General features: G+C 43.1%; 1 protein-coding gene across 3 annotated transcripts; it reads left to right on the forward strand.

Moving 5' to 3' along the window:
• Positions 1–1,894: 1,894 nt before the first annotated feature.
• Positions 1,895–18,991, forward strand: LOC148890847 (monocarboxylate transporter 2-like). 3 transcript variants are annotated; one of them, XM_089010956.1, is made up of 7 exons: positions 1,895–2,002; positions 2,112–2,171; positions 2,256–2,463; positions 5,237–5,460; positions 7,882–8,025; positions 12,264–13,046; positions 17,137–18,991. In XM_089010956.1, the coding sequence occupies exons 4-7, from the start codon at positions 5,241–5,243 to the stop codon at positions 17,442–17,444; spliced, it is 1,455 nt and encodes a 484-aa protein (XP_088867082.1). In that variant the 5' UTR covers positions 1,895–2,002; positions 2,112–2,171; positions 2,256–2,463; positions 5,237–5,240; the 3' UTR covers positions 17,445–18,991. The 3 variants fall into 3 exon arrangements, with proteins under 3 accessions (XP_088867082.1, XP_088867083.1, XP_088867084.1); XM_089010957.1 differs by having other exon boundaries at positions 2,340–2,463; XM_089010958.1 differs by having other exon boundaries at positions 2,365–2,463.
• The last annotated feature ends 3,404 nt before the right edge of the window (positions 18,992–22,395 follow it).

Here is a 22,395-nt window from a genome sequence, read left to right on the forward strand (position 1 = left end):
TTTGCAATCGATGAAAGAAGGTCTTCCGGGTCATTTTGAGGGATCAAGACTGATGTGTAGCGTCACAGAAAATGCAGAAGATGGCGCCAGAGCTCCGTTTGAAATTGGTTGATTTTTCACCTCGGAATTTTTGACAGCTAATATCTAATCGTTGTCTCCGTGTAACATACAACGATTCGCCATTGCATTATTTATGTGTTTTCCTTCTAATTTCGCCATCAGCACGAAGTTTTCAGTACAGCAAAATGCATTGAGGATGCAAGGTATGTCCTTTCTGACTCAGGGGCGTTCCTTCAGTGATGTAGGGTGAGGAATCGTCACCAACTCAAAAACAAGACTTCCGGAATATTCAGCGCAAGTCTTAAAACGTAAAATATAGCTATATGCGGTGGAATATTTGTAAAATACGCTCAGTAGAAGTCATTTGAAGCGATTTTACAAATTATGGACGCAACTTGTCCGGAGACGTCAGTTGTCCTTTAAGCAAAAATCGATTCCGCTTATGCTGCTTTTGTATCGATATAAACAGACAAAATTGGGTGGCGGGAGATGAAAAGGGCACCATAGTGACCGTATTATTGTAATAACCAGGTATCGTACTAACCAAAACTAATTATGCAGACGAGAAGAAGACTAGAAATTTGCTGGGAAATGAAAATAGTATCGTAGTAAGCAGTACTATCAATATAACCGATATTGATATAACGGAACTTTACTTTATTAAAAAGTAAGTTTTATTTTTTGTTTGATTCTGCAGTATGTACAGTTTTGCATTGTAAAAAAAAAGCTGACTACAATGTACTTCGCGGATTTTACCTATCGCAGGCTATTTTTCGAATGCATCTCCCGCGATCAACGAGGTTCACTCTATTGTGATTTTTTTTTTTTGGGGGGGGGGGGGGTCCTCGTCCGTCCCCATGAACAAGCATATTTTTACAAAAGTAAGGAGCACAAGTAATTGATGTCTCTTTTCAAATATGAGGCCAGTGTCTTAAATAATGTCTGCGCGGACAACCGGGGCGTGCGACTTTTACGTCGGGCGGACAATTTACAAAACATCTCTGCCAGGGTGGCCGACAACTGCTTCAAGAAAAAAAAACAAAGATTTTTTTTTTCAAATCAAACATTTGCTTTATTCAATAAAGCAAACGTTTGACCGAAGATTTCGAAATCGGAATAAATTATTACGATTTCGAAATATTCGTTCGGAATTTCTGTTTGTTTGGCAATTTGCATACTCACCACGGCAGCCAATCAGAAGCCTGCTTCGTCCTTCCGGACTTTCCCGAGCGTTATCAGGTGCATTTGCGTATCAATTTCCAAAGTAGATGCACAGATCCTCAGCCCCAGAAGAAAGATTCAAAAGAAGCTAACACAATTTATGACGCTACAAAAAAACCTAAACATACATTATTCAGTGAATGTAAAGTGTCCTTGAGAGTTTTGAAAGGCGCTTAGTAATTAAATGTATTATTATTAATATTATTAAAACCATCGTGGAAAGAGGAGTTCACGAGGCTTGTAGCAGACAACACAACGCAAACATTGCATTGTGCAACATGCCGAACAGTGTATGGACAAACGACAACTGGAGACAAATCAACAGCAAGGGATATTTACCATAAATTAAGCAAGGGGGCATTTGTGGTAGGTACATCCTGAATTAAAAATAAATCTTAATACTTTTCAACAACTGTTTTTTTTTCGCGATTAGTCGTCTTATTGTGTTTCAAGTTGTGAAAAATGGGGCAGGCAACTTTTCAGAATTGTTTGCCCTGATGTCCGGTAACTTTTTGTCATCAGTTTCAGACACTGATAAGGCGTAAAATTAAAAACACCTACACGGGAGGATAATTCCCTCGCACGTTGAACGCAACCCCGCCGGCGTAGCGCCCTTTAGCCCCACCCTGCTCCGCGACCCGGTGAGTGACACGTGACCCACGGAGTAGCCGGAGTTTGCCGAACAATCTCGGGCTTCCGCGACCGACGCTCTCACCAAAATGTAAGCCGATTTACGATCAAGCCGACTTTGTTTTATTAGACGCGAAAGTGCTGCTTGCAACGGTTTCAAATTAATCTTTGTGTCTACTTTGTCTCGTCCCAATTGATAGCGACCAAGCGTCGCACATTTACGACGTGGATCCTCAGTCAGCAATGCGGCCCATTGAAAGGTGTGGAACCCCTTTTTAAAAATGTTGTTGTCCAAAACTCGACCTGTACAACTCGTACGAATGCTTTACTTTTAATTTTGGCAGTGAGACAAATTGACCGTTTGTTTCCCGGTGATGTAAAAGTTTCAATTCCCTTTGTGACTTCCACTGGTATAATGATGACGCCAGAGGCTCCAACGTGCTTTACTCGCAGTGGCCGAGTCACTCCTAACGCACAAGTGAAAGCCGCCGGGTGAACGCTCTTTGCCCTCATCGGTCAAAGCAAAGTCGGGGAACTGCGCGACAAGTACGAGTGAGTAAAGATTTTGCAAGCTTTCAGATTTGAAATCGACACGCGTGATGCAAGTCCTCTCAATGCACGTCGATCTTGCTTCCACAAAACTATTTACCGGTTGTTCGTACGCCGAATTCACGCGGAACAACGCGTAAAACCCAGCAGAACGACCGTCGCCTGGGCGAATGCGTACAAATTGTTGCTCCAATGTTAAAAATAAAATATGAATTCATATAAAAAACGCCCGCTGCTGGGGGACGACCGGGTAGCCTCGCGTTTGCATCACTGAGCCGCCTGGGGACACTTGTCCTCGTTTAAGGTCCAAGAAATCAGCCAGAGTCAAAGCCACACTCTCAATGTCGTTGGGAAAAATTAGTGGAAGGAGAAAAACACGACTCAATTGCGAACGAAATGAATTAAACCATTTCTTGCCGTACGCGAAACACGCATTGTGCGTCGAGACGTGTACGTCGTAACAGCTGGTGTGCAAATATGATCCCATATCCCTCACGTGCAGGAAAGTTGTTGTGCAAATGTCAAAGTAAAGGCCTGGGGCCAAATCTGGCCCGCCACTTCATTTTATTCGGCCCATGAAAGCAAGTCAAACTTGTGAAATTCATACCTGTCAACCTTGGCGAATAGCTGCCCTTATAAATGATTACAATTCCCATGTAAAAGTTGTACTATGTCGTACATTATTTGAAATGATTAAAAAAGCGCTAACACAAGCGGAAATGCAGTTTACCGCGCATGCACACATTATGCTTTCATAATCAACTGTACGCAGCGATAACAAATATATACAGATGATTGAGTATTACTTTTGCTCCCCTAATTAATGATTGCAATTCCCCTTATTAAGCGATAATAAACCTTACAAACACAACCCGACACATAATTATTTACTTATGGCAGAAGAGAATTTCAGCATTTGTGACTTTGTGGGATGCCGCTGGATCAGCACTAGATACGAAGTGTTTGGTCAATGGAACATGAGACTTGCTTTTGGCTCCATTTTCCACATGTCCGGCAGTTTTAAAGGACAACTGACACCATTTTTTTGTTTCCTAACTGACATCAGAAAAACGTTTTATGGTATCTAAAATACCCAAAACACGCAGGCTGATATTTTTAGTCAAATAAAAAACACCCATAAAATGCCCTAAAGTCTCCCAAAACTACTTCAAAATGATCTGAGAAAGTTTTATTTTCAGAAGGTCCCGCCCCCTTTTTCGTAACGTCATGACAAGACGCCTTGCCTTGCTCGAGAATCAAAACAACGGCTTCAGATTCGGAGAAGATGCTTTCTTGTTACTCATCCAGTTATGAATATGATTAAAATATTTTTGAAGAGGAAAGCATAAATGTTTGCAATCGATTAAAGAAGTCTTTCCGGGTCATTTTGAGGTGTCAGGACTGATGTGTAGCACCCTGAACATGCAGAAAATGGCACCCAAGCTCCGTTGGAAATGGGCTGATTTGTCTGCTGGGAATTTGTGTCAGCGAATATCAAATAGTTGTCTTGGTGCAACACACAACGATTCACCATCGCGTTATTTCTGTGTTTTCCTTCTAATTTCACCATCAACACGGAGTTTTCAGACCTAACAAAGTACCCAAAATGCATTCTGTGTCGCTTTCTCGCTCAGGGGCGTTCCTGTCATGACGTGACGTCAGGAATCGTCACCAACTCAAAAACAAGACTTCCTGAATATTCAGCTCGAGTCTTAAAACGTAAAATATAACTACATGCGGTGGAATCTTTGCAAAATACGCTCAGTAGAAGTCATTTGAAGTGATACTACAAATTATGGACACAATTTATAGACATCGGTTGTCCTTTAAAGTAGCTCTTTAGATCGTAAAATCCACTTGCAGCAACTTTTACGTCCTTTTTACACGGAACGCAGAATGAAAAATGAGGACCTATTGTCGACAATCTTATCCATCCAGCGTATTCACCTTTGGATTGGATTGGATTTGCCTTTATTAGTCTCACAGTGGAGAAATTTACATTTCACAGCAGCAAAGTGATGACAGGAATGAAAGTAGAAAAACAAAATACATGAGCTGCTGGAAAGGCAGCCACTCTCGGGGCGCCGTCTTGAAGTCAAAAGAACAAAAAAAAACTAAATAACAAATAATATGACAGCATAGAGATAATATGACAAAACAAAGACACAGAGAGACATTCATTCTTCAGGACTTGCTGTACCCTCTTTGTAATGACATGAAGCAATTCTAGATGAAAGAGGAGAGGATCAAAGCGTCTTTCCACCAGTGGATCAGGGACATCATGACATCACCTTTGAGACCCATTCTTTTTGATGGCGACCCGATCCTTGAGTTTTTCTCTTCATACTTGGCGGTTCTCCCATACTTACTTCCACGTTATAACTAGTTAATTCTTCAATTGCAACACAAATGCCCGACTTCAAATACGGAAACGGAAATACAAAATCACGAAAACAATGTGACGCGCATATCATGCTTCATCGACAGAGACTTGATAACCACAGATTTTTGTTTTTTATCGTATGAAAGTTGTTATACGCCGTACACAATTCAAAATTATGAAAAAACGTATAAAATACGGGAAAAACCTATACGTTGACATGTATGGAAATTCCATGATGCTTTGCTAAAGTCCGAACCAAAATGTGAAATTGTCCCACGTAAACAAAAATCATAGTCATTATTATTATTGACTTGAGATTTGAAAAGTAGTTATTCATTAATTTTTATTTTCACGCTTGGAAATGAGTCTCTTTGGCTTTTCCGTTCTCCTCAGGAACATGTCGCCCGCACCAACCCCCCACGAGCCGGACTTCAAACCGCCCGACGGAGGCTGGGGTTGGATGGTCGTGATCGGGGCGCATATCTCCATTGGATTTTCCTATGCTACCCCCAAAGCCCTCTCCATTTTTTTCAAGGCGATCCAATCGGACTTGCAAGCCAGCTACAGTGAGATTGCCTGGATCTCCTCCATCATATTAGCCGTCATGTACGCCGGAGGTGAGTTGACGCCATCTTAGCATCTTTGCTGTCAAACAATCACCAAACCTATTTGGTGTTTGTATTTAAAGGACAACCGGCGCCTCCGGACAAATTGTGTCCATAATTTGTAAAATCACTTCAAATGACTTCTACTGAGTGTATTTTACAAAGATTCATATCGCTATATTTTACCTTTTAAGACTCACGCTGAATATTCAGGAAGTCTTGTTTTTGAGTTGGTGACGATACCAACTGTGACGTCATGTCTGGAACGCCCCTGACCGAGAAAGCGACACACAATGCATTTTGGGTACTTTGTTTGGTCTGAAAACTTCGTGTTGATCCGTGTTGATGGCGAAATTAGAAGGTTAACACATAAATAACGCGATGATGAATCATTGTGTGTTGCACCAAGACTACTATTTGATACTAGCTGACACAAATTCCCAGAAGACAAATCAGCCCATTTCCAATGGAGCTTGTGCATTTTTTGGGACGCTACATTTCAGTCCAGACGCCTCAAAATGACATGGAAGGACTTTTTTAATCGATTGCAAACATTTATGCTTTCCTCTTCAGAACTATTTGAATCCTATTCATAACTGGATGAGTAACATGAAAGCCTCGTCTCCGAATCTGAAGCCATTGTTTTCATTCTCGGGCAAGGCAAGACGTCTTGCCATGACGTTACGAAAAAGGGGGCGGGACTTTCTGAAACTGAAACTTTCCAAGGTCATTTTGAAGTAGTCATTTTTATTGGTGTTTTTCATTTGACTAAAAATATCAGCCTGCGTGTTTTGGGTATTTTAGATGCTATAAAACGTTTTTCTGATGTCAGTTAGGAAACAAAAAAAAATGATGTCGGTTTTCCTTTAATCGACTAAAACAAAAAAGGGGTGCGGCATAAAAGACAGATGCAAAGTCCCTATACTGAAAACTTCTACTTTTAAGTACACTGATTGAGGACAATCCCTATGTTTGTCCGCTCGCCCCTAAGTGGCCACCACCCGTCATCACGTGACGATTCTCCACCAAGCGACAAATTGCAGTCGCATGAGATCCTTAGGACTTTTCAAATTGATACATGACTCCGCGTGACTGAGTGCATTCATTAGCTTTCAAGTAGGAGGGGGTCTCACCCCCCACCCCCATTAAATTTCTTTTCCGAGACTCAAATTCCAAATGCTCTCGAAATACAGTGATACCTCGGCTTACGAACGCTTTAGCTAACGAACTTTTCACCTTACGAACGTTAAATTCGCGAGAATATAATCTTGCCGTACCAACTACAGTGGAGCCTTGGGTTATGCAATTAATTGGTTCCCAGACAGAGGGTGTAAGACGAAAATTTGTATCCCAAAAATTAATTTCCCATAGGAAACCATTAAAATGAGAATAATCCATTCCCAGGTCTCCATCAAATATACTTTTCAACTAAATAAGCCTTAAAACTACACACAATATACCTTATTCTGTGTATAATAAATGTGCTATTATATTGTAATGAAAGAAATACACTGCACTGAATAATAATGTAAATAAAATGACATTTGTGATGGTCGTTGATGGAATGAAGTCGGAGGGAATTTCTGTTTGGAAGCAGACTCACATTGCATAAGGACTGTAATTAAAGAAATGAACTACTGTATAATAAAGTCGTTTTATTTACCTTTGTGATGGTCGTTGATGGCTTGATTCTACATCCTCTTCCACATTCCAGGAAGCTTGGATTTAACCACCTGGTTTCTCTTGAAGGCCCTTGGGTTGAATGATAAACCAACCAAACCAATTTGTTTTATCTTACAGTCACCACTGGCATTAGCGCAAAACAGGAGGGTTAGCCTATCTTTCATAGGTTTATGCCCAGGGACAGAATTCTCTTCCTGTGTTATGAAAGTATGGCTAGGCATCTTTTTCAAAAAAAAGGCTGGTCTCATCTGCATTAAATACTTGGTGAAGAACGTAGCCTTCTTCTTTCACCATTTCGAGGAATGCAAGGGAACCAGCTATTAATGAGGATTCTTGTGTGTCTGTCTGCACTGTTGCTGTTGCAATATCACAACTTCCAAGATGTACAACCCAGAGCTCATTGAGACACTTGATGCAAAAAGATATCCATTTCATCAAGCCATCAACGACCATCACAAAGGTAAATAAAACAACTTTATTATACTGTACAGTTTATTTCTTTAATTACAATACCATAGCACATGTATTAGACATAAAACAGGTATATTGTGTGTAGTTTTAAGGCTTATTTAGTAGAAAATTATGTTTTATGGGGACCTGGGAACGGATTATTCTCATTTTTATGGTTTCCTATGGGAAATTAATGTTTGGAATACACACTTTTCACCTTAGATTTTCTGGGTTTTTTTTCTACTCCACTCTTGGTCATGTTGACAATGGATGCAATTTTCTCTTGTCATACGTGCGCAGGACCAGTGAGCAGCGCGTTGGTCCATCGCTACGGAAGCCGACCAATTGTCATGCTGGGGGGCCTGATGTGCGGGGTCTCCATGGTCGCCGCCTCCTTTGGGAAATCCATCGTTTACCTGTACTTATGCGTCGGCGCCGTTGCAGGTACGCTCCTCTGCGCCCAACCCCACCCCTGCCATTTTCAACATCTGTATTTTTGGTTGGCTTTGGGGGGACGCTGTGAAGCCTAGGTAATTGTTCAACAAGTTTGTCGCACTTTTGATGCTTGACACCCCCTGTCCCTTTTTTTGCTGTTTGAGTCCATAGTTTTTATAATAATAATAATAATACATTTCATTTATAAGCGCCTTTCAAAACTCACAAGGTCACTTTACAGTCACAGGGTAAGTTTTTCAGTGGGTGAGCAGCAGCCACACATGCCACTCAACTCTGAAGCAACATAAATAGTAACTCAAATAGAAGGAAAGCTAGCTAGCTAGCCAATAGGCAGCCAGGTATGTAGCTATATAGCTATTAGATAATAATAATACAGTGGTACCTCGGTTCTCGACCATAATTCGTTCCAGGACCCTGTTCAAAAAGCGTTTTTTTTCGAACACCGAAACCATCTCTTTGCTCCTGTCACTTGCGAGTTGACAGTGGGGGGGGGGGGGGGGGGGCTGCCTCTCCCGGCCGTTCTCCACCCGCTGTCATTCTCTAATCACGGACACGGGGCATTTATACGGTTCGCGATCACCTCGTCAATGCCGGATGATTGACTCACCTCGCCACCGTACCTGGACTCTTCCTTCGATGCGCGAGTGTATCCGGTCCGAGGTATTTTCCCTGCGTCCCGTAAATTTATGTCATCTTCCGGGATTGCGTAATTTTGCACCCTCGTGTGCCATTTGCTTTTTGGCGTAGTAAGCGGTTCGGATCACCCCCTGCCTTCTTACTCGCTGTCTTTTCTTTTATTTGTGAATAAACATCCTGCTTGGGTAGTACGTGTCTGTTTTGGGATCCCAAACATTCCACTACGTTCAGACGAGTCATCTGCCGTCACTCTCGCTTGGAACGTGACAGCTACGGTTGACTCGGCTATAGGATGTTCTTTTCTCTTCAAATATCTATCCAGTGACACTTGCTCTCACTCCCACGGTCACATCACTAGATTTCACAGCCTCCTTATTCTTTAATATCGTACTGATCGTAGATTTCGTCATGCTGTATTCGCTCGCCAGATCAGACACTCGCACACCTCCTTCATATTTTGCAATTATTTCTTTCTTAAATGCAGTAGTTGTACGCACTACTTTTCTTTTGTCACTTTAACCAGCACTTACTTTCTTTGAAGGCATGATTAGGGGATAAAACTCTTTGTACACCTTTATTAAACGCTAGAGCAAAACGCAGCACGTCCGCTAGCGAGTACAGTTGGTCACAGAGAGAGCGATAAACCCGTGCGCCGCTCAGCTCCCCACCCTCGCATACGCACTCACGCGTCGTATTGGCGTTCGAACACCGATTGATGTTCGAACGCAGAATCAAGAATATCTCGAATATTTTGTTCGAACACCGATTTGTTCGAACAGTGAGGCTTTCGAGAACCGAGGTACCACTGTACTACATTTCATTTATAAGCGCCTTTCAAAACTCTCAAGGTCACTTTACAGTAACAGAATAAGTTTTTCTGTGGGTGAGCAGCCGCACGCGTTACTCATCCCGGAAGTAACTCAAATAGAAAGAAAGCTAGCTAGCTATCTAGCCAATAGACAGCCAGCTAGATAGCTATATAGCTATTGGTTGATAATCATAATAATACATTTCATTTATAAGCACCTTTCAAAACTCTCAAGGTCGCTTTACAGTCACAGGATAAGTTTTTCTGTGGGTGGGTGAGTAGCGGCAGCCACACGCGCCACTCAACCCAGAAGTAACTCAAATAGTAACTCAAATAGAAAGAAAGCTAGCTGGTTAGCCAATAAACAGCCAGCTAGATAGCTATATAGCTATTAGATAATAATAATAATAATAATACATTTCATTTATAAGCGCCTTTCAAAACTCTCAAGGTCACTTTCCAGTCACAGAATAACATTTTCTGCGGGTGAGCAGTGTCAGCCACACGCATCAGCGTTCACTCAACCCGGAAGTAACTCAAATAGAAAGAAAGCTAGCTAGCTAGCCAATAGACAGCCAGCTAGATAGCTGGTGGCTCATTACTCAAACAAGGGTGACTTTGTCAGGATTAATTCATGCTGCATTTGGTCCCGCCGGCAATGGCGTTCTGGTTCTGTAGTTGGCTGGAAGCGCAATTTGATTGGAGGATACTGACTTAGGTGCCGTTGATGTCGAAACAGGTAAACGCCCCCTTTTGACTAAGCGGACAAGTCAAAAAAGAAGAGTATCCTACACTTCAGGTTTCGGCGAAGGATTCGCCTTTGTTGAGAAAAAAGGTTCTGCTGTGATTCTCATTTGCACTGAAACAATATAAAAAGATGAAGCAGTCGAATGTCAGTGGCACTATGACAAGCCTCATGCTAACTTTAGCATCACTATACTCTGCGAGAGCCCGCAGAAAGCAAGCGTGCAAACTAATGAGCAGTGTGCAGGCTAGCAAGCAGTAACTTTGTGTATGGACCCGACAAGTTGACTTTCATTCTGAACGTTTGGCTGGATTTTTTTTTACCAATCATGAGGAACAGAAAACCATTCATATTCATACATATAATTCATACATACCATTCGTATTCATACATATAAAGAGGTCCCTTGTGAGACTGGCACGCTACTCTAGAACTGCTTCAGGTCACAAAGAGGGTACAGCAAGTGCTGAAGAATGAACGACTCTGTGTCTTTGTGTTGTCATATTATTTTGTTATTTTGTTGAAAACCAAAACAACATTTTCCATTATAATCAATGTAAAAATTGTTAATCCGTTCCATATTTTTGTATTCAGTTTTTTTTTCCTTGTTTTGACTACAAGATGGTGCCGCGGGAGTGGCTGCCTTTCCAGCAGCTCCTGTATTTTAGTTTTCTACTTCTTTTTTTCCTCTTCCTTTCATAACTTTGCTGCTGTGTTACTTCCGGGTAGAGTGAACGCTGGAGCGAATGGCTGCCGCTGCTCACCCGCACAAAAAAGTTCTTATCTTGGACTGTAAAGTGTCCTTGAGAGTTTTGAAAGGCGCTTAGAAATTAAATTTATTATTATTATTATTATTATTATTAAATATATGTGTGTTTGTGCTCGCGTGTGTGTGCGTTCGCTCTCACTGAAAAACATTCCAAAATGTTTCACTTGTTTGGCTCTCTCAGTCTAAAAGGTTCCCGACCTCTGCTCTAAAGCCATCACATGATTTTTTAGGGGTTTTATGGCCATGAGAATGTTTCCAAATCCACCTTGAGCAAAGCTAACAGTTTCTCTCTCACTATTGATAATTCGACCGTTTCTCCCTCCCATCAGGTCAAAAGCCGTGGTGTCATCCTTGTCAACACACTATCTTTAAATAACCGATCTGCGTACTTCCACCTATGCAATATATATCGTCTTCGCCCGTCTCTCACCCCTCACAGCACTGCTATCCTCGTTCATAGTCTTGTCACCTCCCGGATTGACTATTGCAATTCACTTTTCCTTGGTGCCCCTCAGAAACTTCTCCACAAACTTCAACTAGTCCAGAATTCTTCAGCCCGGATCATCACCAGAACCTCATGCTTTCACCACATCACCCCCGTCCTACAAGAGCTCCACTGGCTCCCGATCAAATATACAATCAACTTTAAAATTATTCATTATACATTTAAAGCTATCCATCACCTTGCCCCCCCATACCTATCTGACCTTCTTCAAATTTAAATTCCCTCTCGTTCCCTCAGATCCTCTTCCTCCCTCTGCCTCTGTGTGCCCCTCCCCCCCTTGCCCGTCTCAGCACGATGGGTGACAGAGTCTTCAGCTGCTCTGCCCCCAAACTCTGGAACTCACTTCCTCCCAACATTCGTAACATCGATTCTCTTCTCACCTTCACGTCCCATCTCAAAACCCCCCTATTTAAAATTACCTTTTCTGTGTAGCTCTCTCTTGTTTCTATTTTTAATTGTATTTGATTTATTATAATACCTATGCTTGTCTGTGACTCTAAAGTGTCATTGAGGGCTTTGAAAGGCGCTTAAAATCTTCTTCTTTTCCTTTCGGCTTTTCCCTTAAAGGGGTCGCCACAGCAAATCAGTGTCCTCCATCTTTAGAGGTTTGATCCGCATGTTTGTTTTGGCCAAGCTTTTACGTCGGATGCCCTTCCTGACACAACCCTCTGTATTTACCCGGGCTTGGGACCGGCACAAGAAGACTATTATTATTATTATTGCATATGCACGTCCCTCCCCCACTTTTTTTGTCTCCACACAGGCTGCGGACTGGCCTTCAACCTGAACGCATCCCTCACCATCCTCAGCAAATATTTCCTGGTTAAGCGTCCGTTGGCCAACGGCCTGGCGATGGCGGGGAGCCCTGTTTTCTTGTGCTTCTTGGCCCCCCTGAATCAATTTCTGCTGGATAAGTTTGGCTGGAGAGGAAGTTTTCTCATCCTGGGTGCAGTCATGCTCCACTGTTGCGTCGCCGGGGCCTTGATGAGACCGATCGGGTCCCGGAGTGGGTCGCCACCCGACGGCGGCGGCAGTGGGGGGAAGGCTGGCTGCGTCGCTCGCGCCCGGACGGTAGTGGATTGGTCCTTCTTCAAAGATCCCGGTTTCGTCATTTACCTGGTCGGGAATGTCCTGTTCATTTTTGGCGCCTACGCTCCCATTGTCTTCCTGTCGGCGTACGCCGTCAGTCGTGGCGTGGACCAATACTCGGCGGCCTACCTGCTCTCCATCATGGGCTTCGTGGACATGTTTGTCCGCCCCGGCACCGGCCTGATCGCCAACAGCAAATGGATTCGGCCCAGGGTGCAGTACTTGTTCAGCTTCGCCGTGGTCTTCAACGGCGCCTGCCATCTCTTCTGCCCGCTCATCGGGAGCTATGCCTTCCTGGTGGTTTACGCCGTCTTTTTCGGCGTGGCCTTCGGCATGGTTTTCGCCCTTATCTTTGAGTGCCTGATGGATCTGATGGGACCCAAACGCTTCCCCCGCGCTGTCGGACTGGTCACCATCATTGAGTGCGTCCCCATGCTGCTTGGCCCGCCCACTGCAGGTAAGAATTGTTCAAAGGCATAGTGTAGACTGCAAGGTTAAAATATCCCATCAATCAGGCTTCCCAAATAACCCGCACAAGCCCTCTGTAAAATTTGAAGGGAAAAGAAAGCAAGGGAACCAGCTATTAATGAAGCTTTGAGTGTGTCTGTCTGCCTCGGGTGCTGTTGCAATATCACAACTTGCAAGATGTACAACCCAGAGCTCCTTGAGACACTTTATGGAAATAGATATCCATTCTATCAAGCCATCGACTTTAACAAAGGTAAATAAAATGACTTTATTATAAAGTAGTTTATTTCTTTAATTATAATACCATAGCACATTTATTAGACATAAAATAAGGTATATTTTGTGTCGTGTTAAGGCTTATGTAGTTGACCCATGAGAATCCGCATGCATCTCTGCTCCTGAGACGAATCCAAATTGGAAACCCAAAGTGTTTCCCAACCTTGATTGAGTCAAAGTACGTTTGACATTTTCAGCCGAATCTTTGTCTCATGTTCGATGGTGAACGCGGACTCATCACCAACAGTGTCAGACAGTCTAAGACAAATACAAAATGGAGTCAGTGGTATTGGCACATTCTTCCAGGCCCGAATTGTCTTGGTAGGATGACAGTTTAACAAGCTGGGTCTGTTAATAATAACAATACATTGACTTTACAAGCGCCTTTCTGAATAGCCAAGGACACTTTACAATAAAAGAACAATACATAGAACAATAAAACCACGAATAAAATGATAAATAATAAAATAGCAGATTAAACTAGACCATGAATGAAAGTTTAAACAGGTGGGTTTTGTGGTGGGATTTGAAAGTAGGAAGGGAGTCAATATTACGGATGTTGGGTGGAAGTGAGTTCCAGAGTTTGGCACCAGAGCGGCTGAAAGCTCCGCACCCCATCGTGGTGAGACGGGCAGAGGGCATACAGAGGTGGAGGGAGGATGAGGATCTGAGGGAACGGAGATTTGAAGTAGGTCAGACAGATAGGGGTGGGCAAGGTTATGGATGGCTTTTTATGTAAACAGAAGTATCTGGAATTCAATACGAAGTTTAACAGGTAGACAGTGGAGCTGCTGGAGGACAGGAGTGATGTGTTGAAAGGAGGGGGTTTCAGTGATGATTCTGGCTGAGGAATTTTGGACTAGTTGGAGTTTATGGAGACATTTTTGATTGACACCGTATAGAAGTGAGTTACAATAATTGATACTTGAGGTGACGAGACTGTGGATAAGGATAACAGCGGTGTGAGGGGTGAGAGAGGGACGGAGATAATTGATATTACGGAGGTGGAAATATGGAGACCGAGTTATGTTATTTATATGGGAGTGGAAAGATAGTGAGCTATCAAGGATGACACCCAGGCTCTTGACCCAAAGGGAGGGGGACACGGTTGAACTGTCAATGGTGAGAGAGAAACTGTTTGCTTTGTGTGTCGTGGATTTGGTACCGACAAGGAGAAGTTCACTTTTTTACGCTGTTTAGTTTGAGAAAGTTATGAGAAAACCAGGATTTAATTTCTGAGAGGCAAAGTGTAAGGGATGCAGGTGGAAGAAAGGCGTCGGGTTTACTGGAGTGATAGGTTCACCGGGCTCATTTTGATGATCACTAGTGATCTTCTCATAGCAGCAGATACCAGTTCCCTCTCTATTGTCATCCTTCTCGACCTGTGCACAGAATTTGACACATTTCTCCCCCCATTCTGCTCAACAGACTTTCCACTCTAGGCGTCACGCACACCCCACTTAGCTGGTTTCACTCCTACCACACTGGCCGGTCACAGTTTGTCCAAATTAACTCCTTCACTTCACGGTACTCTCCTGTGTCTTCTGGTATGCCCCGAGGGTCTGTCCTGGGGCCCCTTCCCTTTATTATGTACCTTCTTCCCCTTGGTGATATATTCCACAATTTTGACATTCACTTTCACTGCTTTGCGGATGACATGCATGCGGATGACATTGATGCATGCATACAATACCCACACATTGTAATTTCAAACATGTAAAATTTTGTCTGGCCACCACTTCATCAAAAAATTGGCTTGCTCTTGTCCGGTGTGGCTAGAGTAAAAATAACATCATAAACCGTTGCCTTTTAACAGCCAGATCATCTCTGGCCTGTGTCCTGGTTAGGTTAAAATATTACTGGCTACTATTAGCATTTTACAGTTATCTTTAAAATTGTAAATATTATGAGCGGAATTAAATATTTACCTTATTGCGCAACATTCTAACCCAGGGGTCGGGAACCTTTTTGACTAAGAGAGCCATAAAAGTAAAATATTTAGAAATGTTTTTCAGCGAGAGCCACACGCTCGCGTGCGCGCGCACATACAAACGCTCGCATGCACGCGCACACGCGCGGCCACTTTTCAACAAAATATCAGAATGCATTATTTAAAATAACTTTGTGATAGTATTCACCGTTAACATGAATTGTTTTTCGTTCCTCGTGTTTGGTAAAATTCCAGGAAAACGATCGGAATGAAATTCAATTTGCCGGTCCACAGGCGAAGTTACTGCTAGTTAGTCTGCACACGGCTCATAAGCTTCCACACTTTCTATCTGCATACTTCTCGCAGAAGTATGTCGATGCTAACGTTAACATGGGGCTTGTTAAAATGTCACTGACATTCGACTGTTTCATCGATGGTATTGTTTCATTGCAAATTAGAATCAGAACATTTTCTCTCCTCGCCGTCTTGCTGGAGCTCAAACACTTTGAAAATATTTCAAAAGGAACAGGCCGAGATTCCCCCGTGCACGCCCGCATTCGGTGATCGAAAGCCGGCTTGAAGACTTCCGCAGACGCCCGCTGTCACACTTCCAGGGAGGCTGCGTCACCCCCCAGCTCACTCCCACCCGATGCGGTTCCCCGCACACACACCGGTGCATTCACGCTGAAGTGCACTCGTTGGGCTCATTTAAAGGGGCGTTTACCTGTTTCAACATGACGGCCACTATCATCCAATCAACATGGCGCTTTCGGCCATTCTAGGTCAGTGTCATCCAATCAAAATTTCGCTTTCCGCCAACTGCAGCGCCAACGGGAAATGAACGGCGAAAACAAACGACGAAACGAAAAAGTAAATACATATTTTAGTTTTATCGGCGAGCCATATGCAATCATCAAAAGAGCCATATATGGCTCGCGAGCCATAGGTTCCCGACCCCTGTTCTAACCTAACAATTGGCATGTTCGTTGTGAGAGAGATCACCAAAGAAGCCGGCAATTTATTCCTAACAATTTGATCGAATGGAGAATTCTGGGTCTCAGGTCTTGACACAGAAAATATTCGTGTGCCCCCTAATCAGCAAGAGAGACGAAAGACAAAGACTAAGACTGAGCTGCCCAGACTTAACTGTGTACCACATGCATATTCAAATTTGGCCTACACAAAGAAATCAAGTTCCCATTTGGTCCTTCTGGGATCTGGTTCACGTGTCTCCTCCCAAGGGAGCTCCCCGACTTCCAGGCACCCCGCAAAGTAGATCAAAAGTTCCGTCCTGCCGAGTTAGTGTTTGGTCAGTTCCTTTCATCTGCGTTGCCCAGCATTTGGTTATGTTGTCATTTCACACTTCCTTCGTGTCTGCCAGCCGGCTCCCTTTCGATCTCCTGGCACCTGAAACATGTCTCCAACCAAACACCACTTCTTTGTTGTGTGATCTTTCGATTACAAGCAAAGCAATATTTATACTGATTAAACTTACTAAACGTCTGTGTAAGCTCTCAGTCGTACAGGAGTGGTCCATCGATGAAAAGGTTTCTTCAGCCGTCATCTGTACTTCTTTGAAGGTGTCGGACGTTTCGCTTCCTATCTATTCAAGAAACTTCGTCAGCAAACTAAAACCTCACTTTAGTTTGCTGACGGCTGAAGAAACCTTTTCATTGATTAAACTAACTATGTTTATCTTGAGCAATGTTTAATATGGCTAAATAAATGTATCTATTTCCTTCTATATGTATGTATGTATGTATGTATGTATGTATGTATTTATGTATGTATGTCCGCTTTTGTGGACATGTGGCTTCTGATTTCATAGGCGACAGACAATGAGTGATTTCCTCTGCTCTGCATTCCCTTCCAGGGTTGCTGGTGGACATCTTTGATGACTACAAGTACCTTTTCTTCTTGTGCGGTGGAGTGATCGTCAGCGGTGGGATCTTCCTTTTCGTCATGAACCTTTACAACTACCGCAGGCTAGAAAACCAGAAGACCAGGCTGGCCGGCCCAGATGACGCCCCAGATGACAAGTCTGTGGCAGGCGCCAAAGGGGGCGACAAGCCAACAGAGGATGGAATGAAGCAATTCTTGGAGCTCTCAAATCTGCATCTTCCCGATGCATCGCAGGAAAAGGGGCGGAGCTCGCCTCCTCCTGAGTATTTTGACCTCTAGTCACAACGTCGTTCATCTAATCAATGTTTTTTTTCTCGTGTGCTGCGAGTCGCGGGGAAGTTGAACGTTGACATTTGAAATGACAGTTTGCCAAAACCGTACGGCGGTTTTGGCAAAGTTGGCCGGCAGGTCGATGATGATGTTTACATTTTTCGGGGAAAGTATCAGAGATGTTTGCTCGGACAGTTCGACCAGACTCGATCACGAGAAGATTGTCCTTTACTGTCAGCTGGAGGTGCAGTTTTCATGAATCAGAATAAGAAAGCCTTTAAAGGACAACTGACACCTTCGGACAAGTTGTGTCCATAATTTGTACAATCACTTCAAATGACTTCTACTGAGCGTATTTTACAAAGATTCCATCGCATATAGCTATATTTTACGTTTTAAGACTCGCGCTGAATATTCAGGAAGTCTTGTTTTCAAGTTGGTGACGATTCCAGACGTGATGTCACATCAGGAATGCCCCTGACCGAGAAAGCGACTCACAATGCGTTTTGGGTACTTTCTTTTGTCTGAATGCTTCGTGTTTATCCGTGTTGATTGCGAAATTAGAAGGAAAACACATAAATTACGCGATGGTGAATTGTTGTGTGTTGCACCAAGACCACTATTTGATGCGAGCTGACACAAATTCTCAGCAGACAAAAATGCCCATTTCCAACGGAGCTTGGGCACCATCTTTTGAATTTTCTGGGACACTACATTGCTGTCATTGACGGCTCGAATTGATATGACTCCTTTAATCAATTGCAAACACGTATGCATTCCTCTTCAGAACTATTTGAATCATATTCATAACTGGATGGGTAACAAGAAGGCATCTTCTCCGAATCTGAAGCCATTGTTTTGATTCTCGAGCAAGGCAAGACGTCTTGGCGTGATGTCACGAACTGGAGGCGGGACTTTCTGAAAATGCCCAATTCGAAGCTCAATTTTTTGCAGTTTTAACACACTTTAAGTCAGGGGTGTCCAAAGTCGGTCCTCGAGGGCCGCCGTCCTGCCTGTTTTCCAGCTCTCCCAGGAGCAGCACACCTGATTCAAATCATCAGCTCATCATCCAGCTCTGACTTTGGACACCCCTGCTTTAAGTCATTTTTCTTGGCGTTTTTCATTTGGCTAAAAATATCAGCCTGCGTGTTTTGGGTATTTTAGATACTATAAAACGTTTTTTTCTGATGTCTGTTAGGAAACAAAAAAAAAAAGGTGTTGGTTGTCCTTTAATAGTCCCACAATGGCAAAATATGCAGTCCACAGCAGCAATTGAAATGGGATGGGGGGTGAAAAGATAAAAAAACACAAACTGTACATAATGCAGATGGAGGTCACATCCGACTTTCGACCTGTTCGACTTGCGACCACCCGTACTTGCGACCATGACCTTCAGACCCTATTTTTAACATTTTAAGAGGGGCAGTTTGTGAGTCATTTAGCCTCCGAGTCTCTATGCAACATTTTGAATGGATTTCGATTTATGACCATTTGGTCGGAACTTGGTCGTAAGTCGGATGTTACCTGTATAAGAATATAAGAAAAGCATGAAGCCACTCTGCATTTCTCGACTTACATCTGAACTCTGCAGCCCTGCCAATGTTTTTAATATATGGTACAGTGATACCTCGGTTTACGAACGCTTTAGCTAACTAACTTCGCCTTACGAACATTAAATTTGCGAGAATATAATCTTAGAATACGAACTAGTTTTCGAGAAACACACTGAGCGCCACAATCGCTGGCGTGCTAGTTTTTGGTGGAAGAACACCAAACCACATGGCCGAACAGCGCCACCGTGGTTTTCCACACACCCTTTCTCTGAGTGCATACGTGGTTTGCTACCAAGTGGATACTTTTGTTTTTATTGGCACCGAAAAAGACCCCACCACTGGCTAGTGTTTAGCCGAAGAGGACACAAAACTAAATTACGGTCGAGCAGAAGAAGGAGATCATCGAAACACACGAACGCGGTATGCGTTTGTGTGATTTAGCATCCCAATACCAATATGCTAAGTCGACCATTGCTACGTGTGGCTAAGGGTGTTTCTGTGTTGTCTAAGCAACAGTCTCAGCCAATATAAGAGGTTGTGTTAGGGTAATTCGCCATACAAACATCTCTAGACATCGCTCTGTCGTCTTTGTTTACATTTTGAACTTACTCATACGTCATATCCTGTCTTCCTACACGATGTCGCATTTTCATTACGTCACATCCTGTCGCATCATTACTATGCGCTGCATAAATACTCCTGCAGCCCGTTCGCCTCTCTCTCTCTCCATGCTCCCTCCGCACGGCCGACACCGCAATGCCCGTGCTCTCCCAATAAAATCAACTTTCTGTTCAAGACCTGGCTCCCTGATGATTTAACCATCGATCTCCATCTACACCCGTCGAAGCAATGAACCAAGGGCGAACGATAACAATAATCCAACAGGTTGATCGATGAGAAGGTTTCTTCAGCCGTCATCTGTTCTTCTTTGAAGGTCTCGGACAGTTCGCTTCTTAACCAAGAGGCTTTGTCAGCAAACAATTTTTTTTGCTGGTAGTTGAAACGGGGGTAAAAGAAGCAATTCTCATAAAACAGCAAGACCCTTCACGAACCTCAGACGTCGGACCTTGCCGTGGTCTTTAAGGAGTCGTCCCCGACGTCTCCTCTCATTTTTATTTTGTCTCCGGGCACCGACCCGGTGTCTGACCTCTACAAGTTTGCAGACGCCATGCACTTCTCCAAGAAGATGACTGCCATCTCCCTGGATCAGGGCCAGGTCAGACACGCGCTCGCAGGAAACGCTGGCTCGTGATGGCTTTGGTGTGAGAGCGTGCCTTGAGCTGCGCTTTCCTATTCTGCTCTGCGTGGGATTTTAGGGCCCCTTGGCCGAAGCCCTGATGCGCACCGCCATGGAAAGAGGCCAGTGGGTCTTCTTTCAGAACTGTCACCTGGCGCAAAAGGGGGGATGGGGACAGTGGGGAGAGGGATAGCTCGCTAGATAGCAGGGAGCTAGGTTGCAACATTAAAGGACAACTGACGCCTCCCGACAAGTTGTGTCCATAATTTGTAAAATCACTTCAAATGACTTCTACTGAGTGTATTTTACAAAGATTCCATGGCGTATAGCTACATTTTACGTTTTAAGACTCACGCTGAATATTCAGGAAGTCTTGTTTTCGAGTTGATGACGATGCCTGACGTGACGTCACGTCTGGAACGCCCCTGACCAAGAAAGCGACACACAATGCATTTTGGGTACTTTGTTTGGTCTGAAAACTTCGTGTTGATCCGTAATGGCAAAATTAGAAGGAAAAAAACAAATAACACGATGGTGAATCGTTGTGTGTTGCACCAAGACTATTATTTGATACTAGTTGACACAAATTCCCAGCAGACAAATCACCCCATTTCCAACGGAGCTTGGCCGCTATCTTGTGCATTTTCTGGGCGCTACATTGGAGTCCAGACGCCTGTTAATGAGACAGAAGGACTTCTTTAATCAATTGCAAACATTTATGCTTTCCTCTTCAGAACTATTTGAATTATATTCATAACTGGATGAGTAACAAGAAAGCCTCTTTTCCGAATCTGAATCCATTGTTTTGATTCTAGGGCAAGGAAAGACGTCCTAGGTGACATCACGAACAAACGGGTGGGACATCTGAATCTGAGGTCATTTTGAAATAGTTTTGGGACACTAAGTCATTTTTATTGGTGTTTTGCATTTGACTAAAAATATCAACCTGCGTGTTTTGGGTATTTCAGATGCTTTAAAACGTTTTTCTGATGTCAGTTAGGAAACAAAAAATAATGGTGTCGGTTTTCTTTTAATACCATTGTCTATTTTTTTGCGTGTTTTTTGAATGGCTTCTTTTCATGTCAATGAAAATTTGTTCTGAACAGCTCAATACATGATGATACAATGTGCCGCAATGGTATTTTGCTTTAAATTGCATTTTTTGTACGCAGTAAAATATTATTGATGATTTCTGTCATTGCAAAGCAGTAGTACAAGTATTGTGTATCTTCAAGTGAAGGCCGAAGTACCAAATCCACAGCTGGCCATTGATATTATTATTGTAATATCTGAAAACATATAAATAATGCAATGGTGAATCGTTGTGTGTTGCACCAAGACTACTATATGATACTAATTGACACAAATTCCTAGCAGACAAATCAGCCCATTTCCAACGGAGCTTGTGCGCCATCTTGTGCATTTTCTGGAATGCTACATTGGAGTCCTGATGGCTCGAATTGATGCGGAAGGACTTCTTTAATCGATTGCAAACATTTATGCTTTCCTCTTCAGAACTATTTGAATCATACTCAGAACTGGATGAGTAACAAGAAAGCATCTTCTCCGAATCTGAAGCCATTGTTTTGATTCTAGAGCAATGCACGACGTACTGACGATGTCACGAACAAGGGGGCGAGACCTTTTGAAACTCGACATTTCCGGGGTCATTTTGAAGTAGTTTTGGGACACTTTAACTCATTTTTATTGCCGTTTTGCATTTGACTAAAAATATCAGCCTGCGTGTTTTGGCTATTTTAGATGCTATAAAACGTTTTTCTGATGTCAGTTAGGAAACAAAATACTGGGTTCGGTTGTCCTTTAAAGATTTGTTGTCGTTCTGGAGTCATTTTGGAGGGATCAAACATCTTTCTTTTTTTTTCTCTTATTTTTTTGAAGAAGGTTCTGTCTCGCTGTTTCTCTTTTCCTCGGTATAATAAATATTTACTTGCACACACCGTGTCGATCCTTCATCATCCATTACCAGCCAATCAAGTGTTTTCGACAAACACTTCACCTTCACCTTTTGTGTTCTATTTACCGTAATTACCGTAGCAACGACCGAAAGGGCATCCGACGTAAAAGCTCGGCCAAAACAATCTAAAGATGGAGGACACTGATTTGCTGTGGCGACCCCTTGAAGGGAAAAGCCGAAAGGAAAAGAAGATTA

This window comes from Hippocampus bargibanti, linkage group LG12 (assembly GCF_051943395.1).
Source record: "Hippocampus bargibanti isolate YZ-2025 linkage group LG12, ASM5194339v1, whole genome shotgun sequence".
In the NCBI taxonomy this organism is placed as follows: domain Eukaryota; kingdom Metazoa; phylum Chordata; class Actinopteri; order Syngnathiformes; family Syngnathidae; genus Hippocampus; species Hippocampus bargibanti.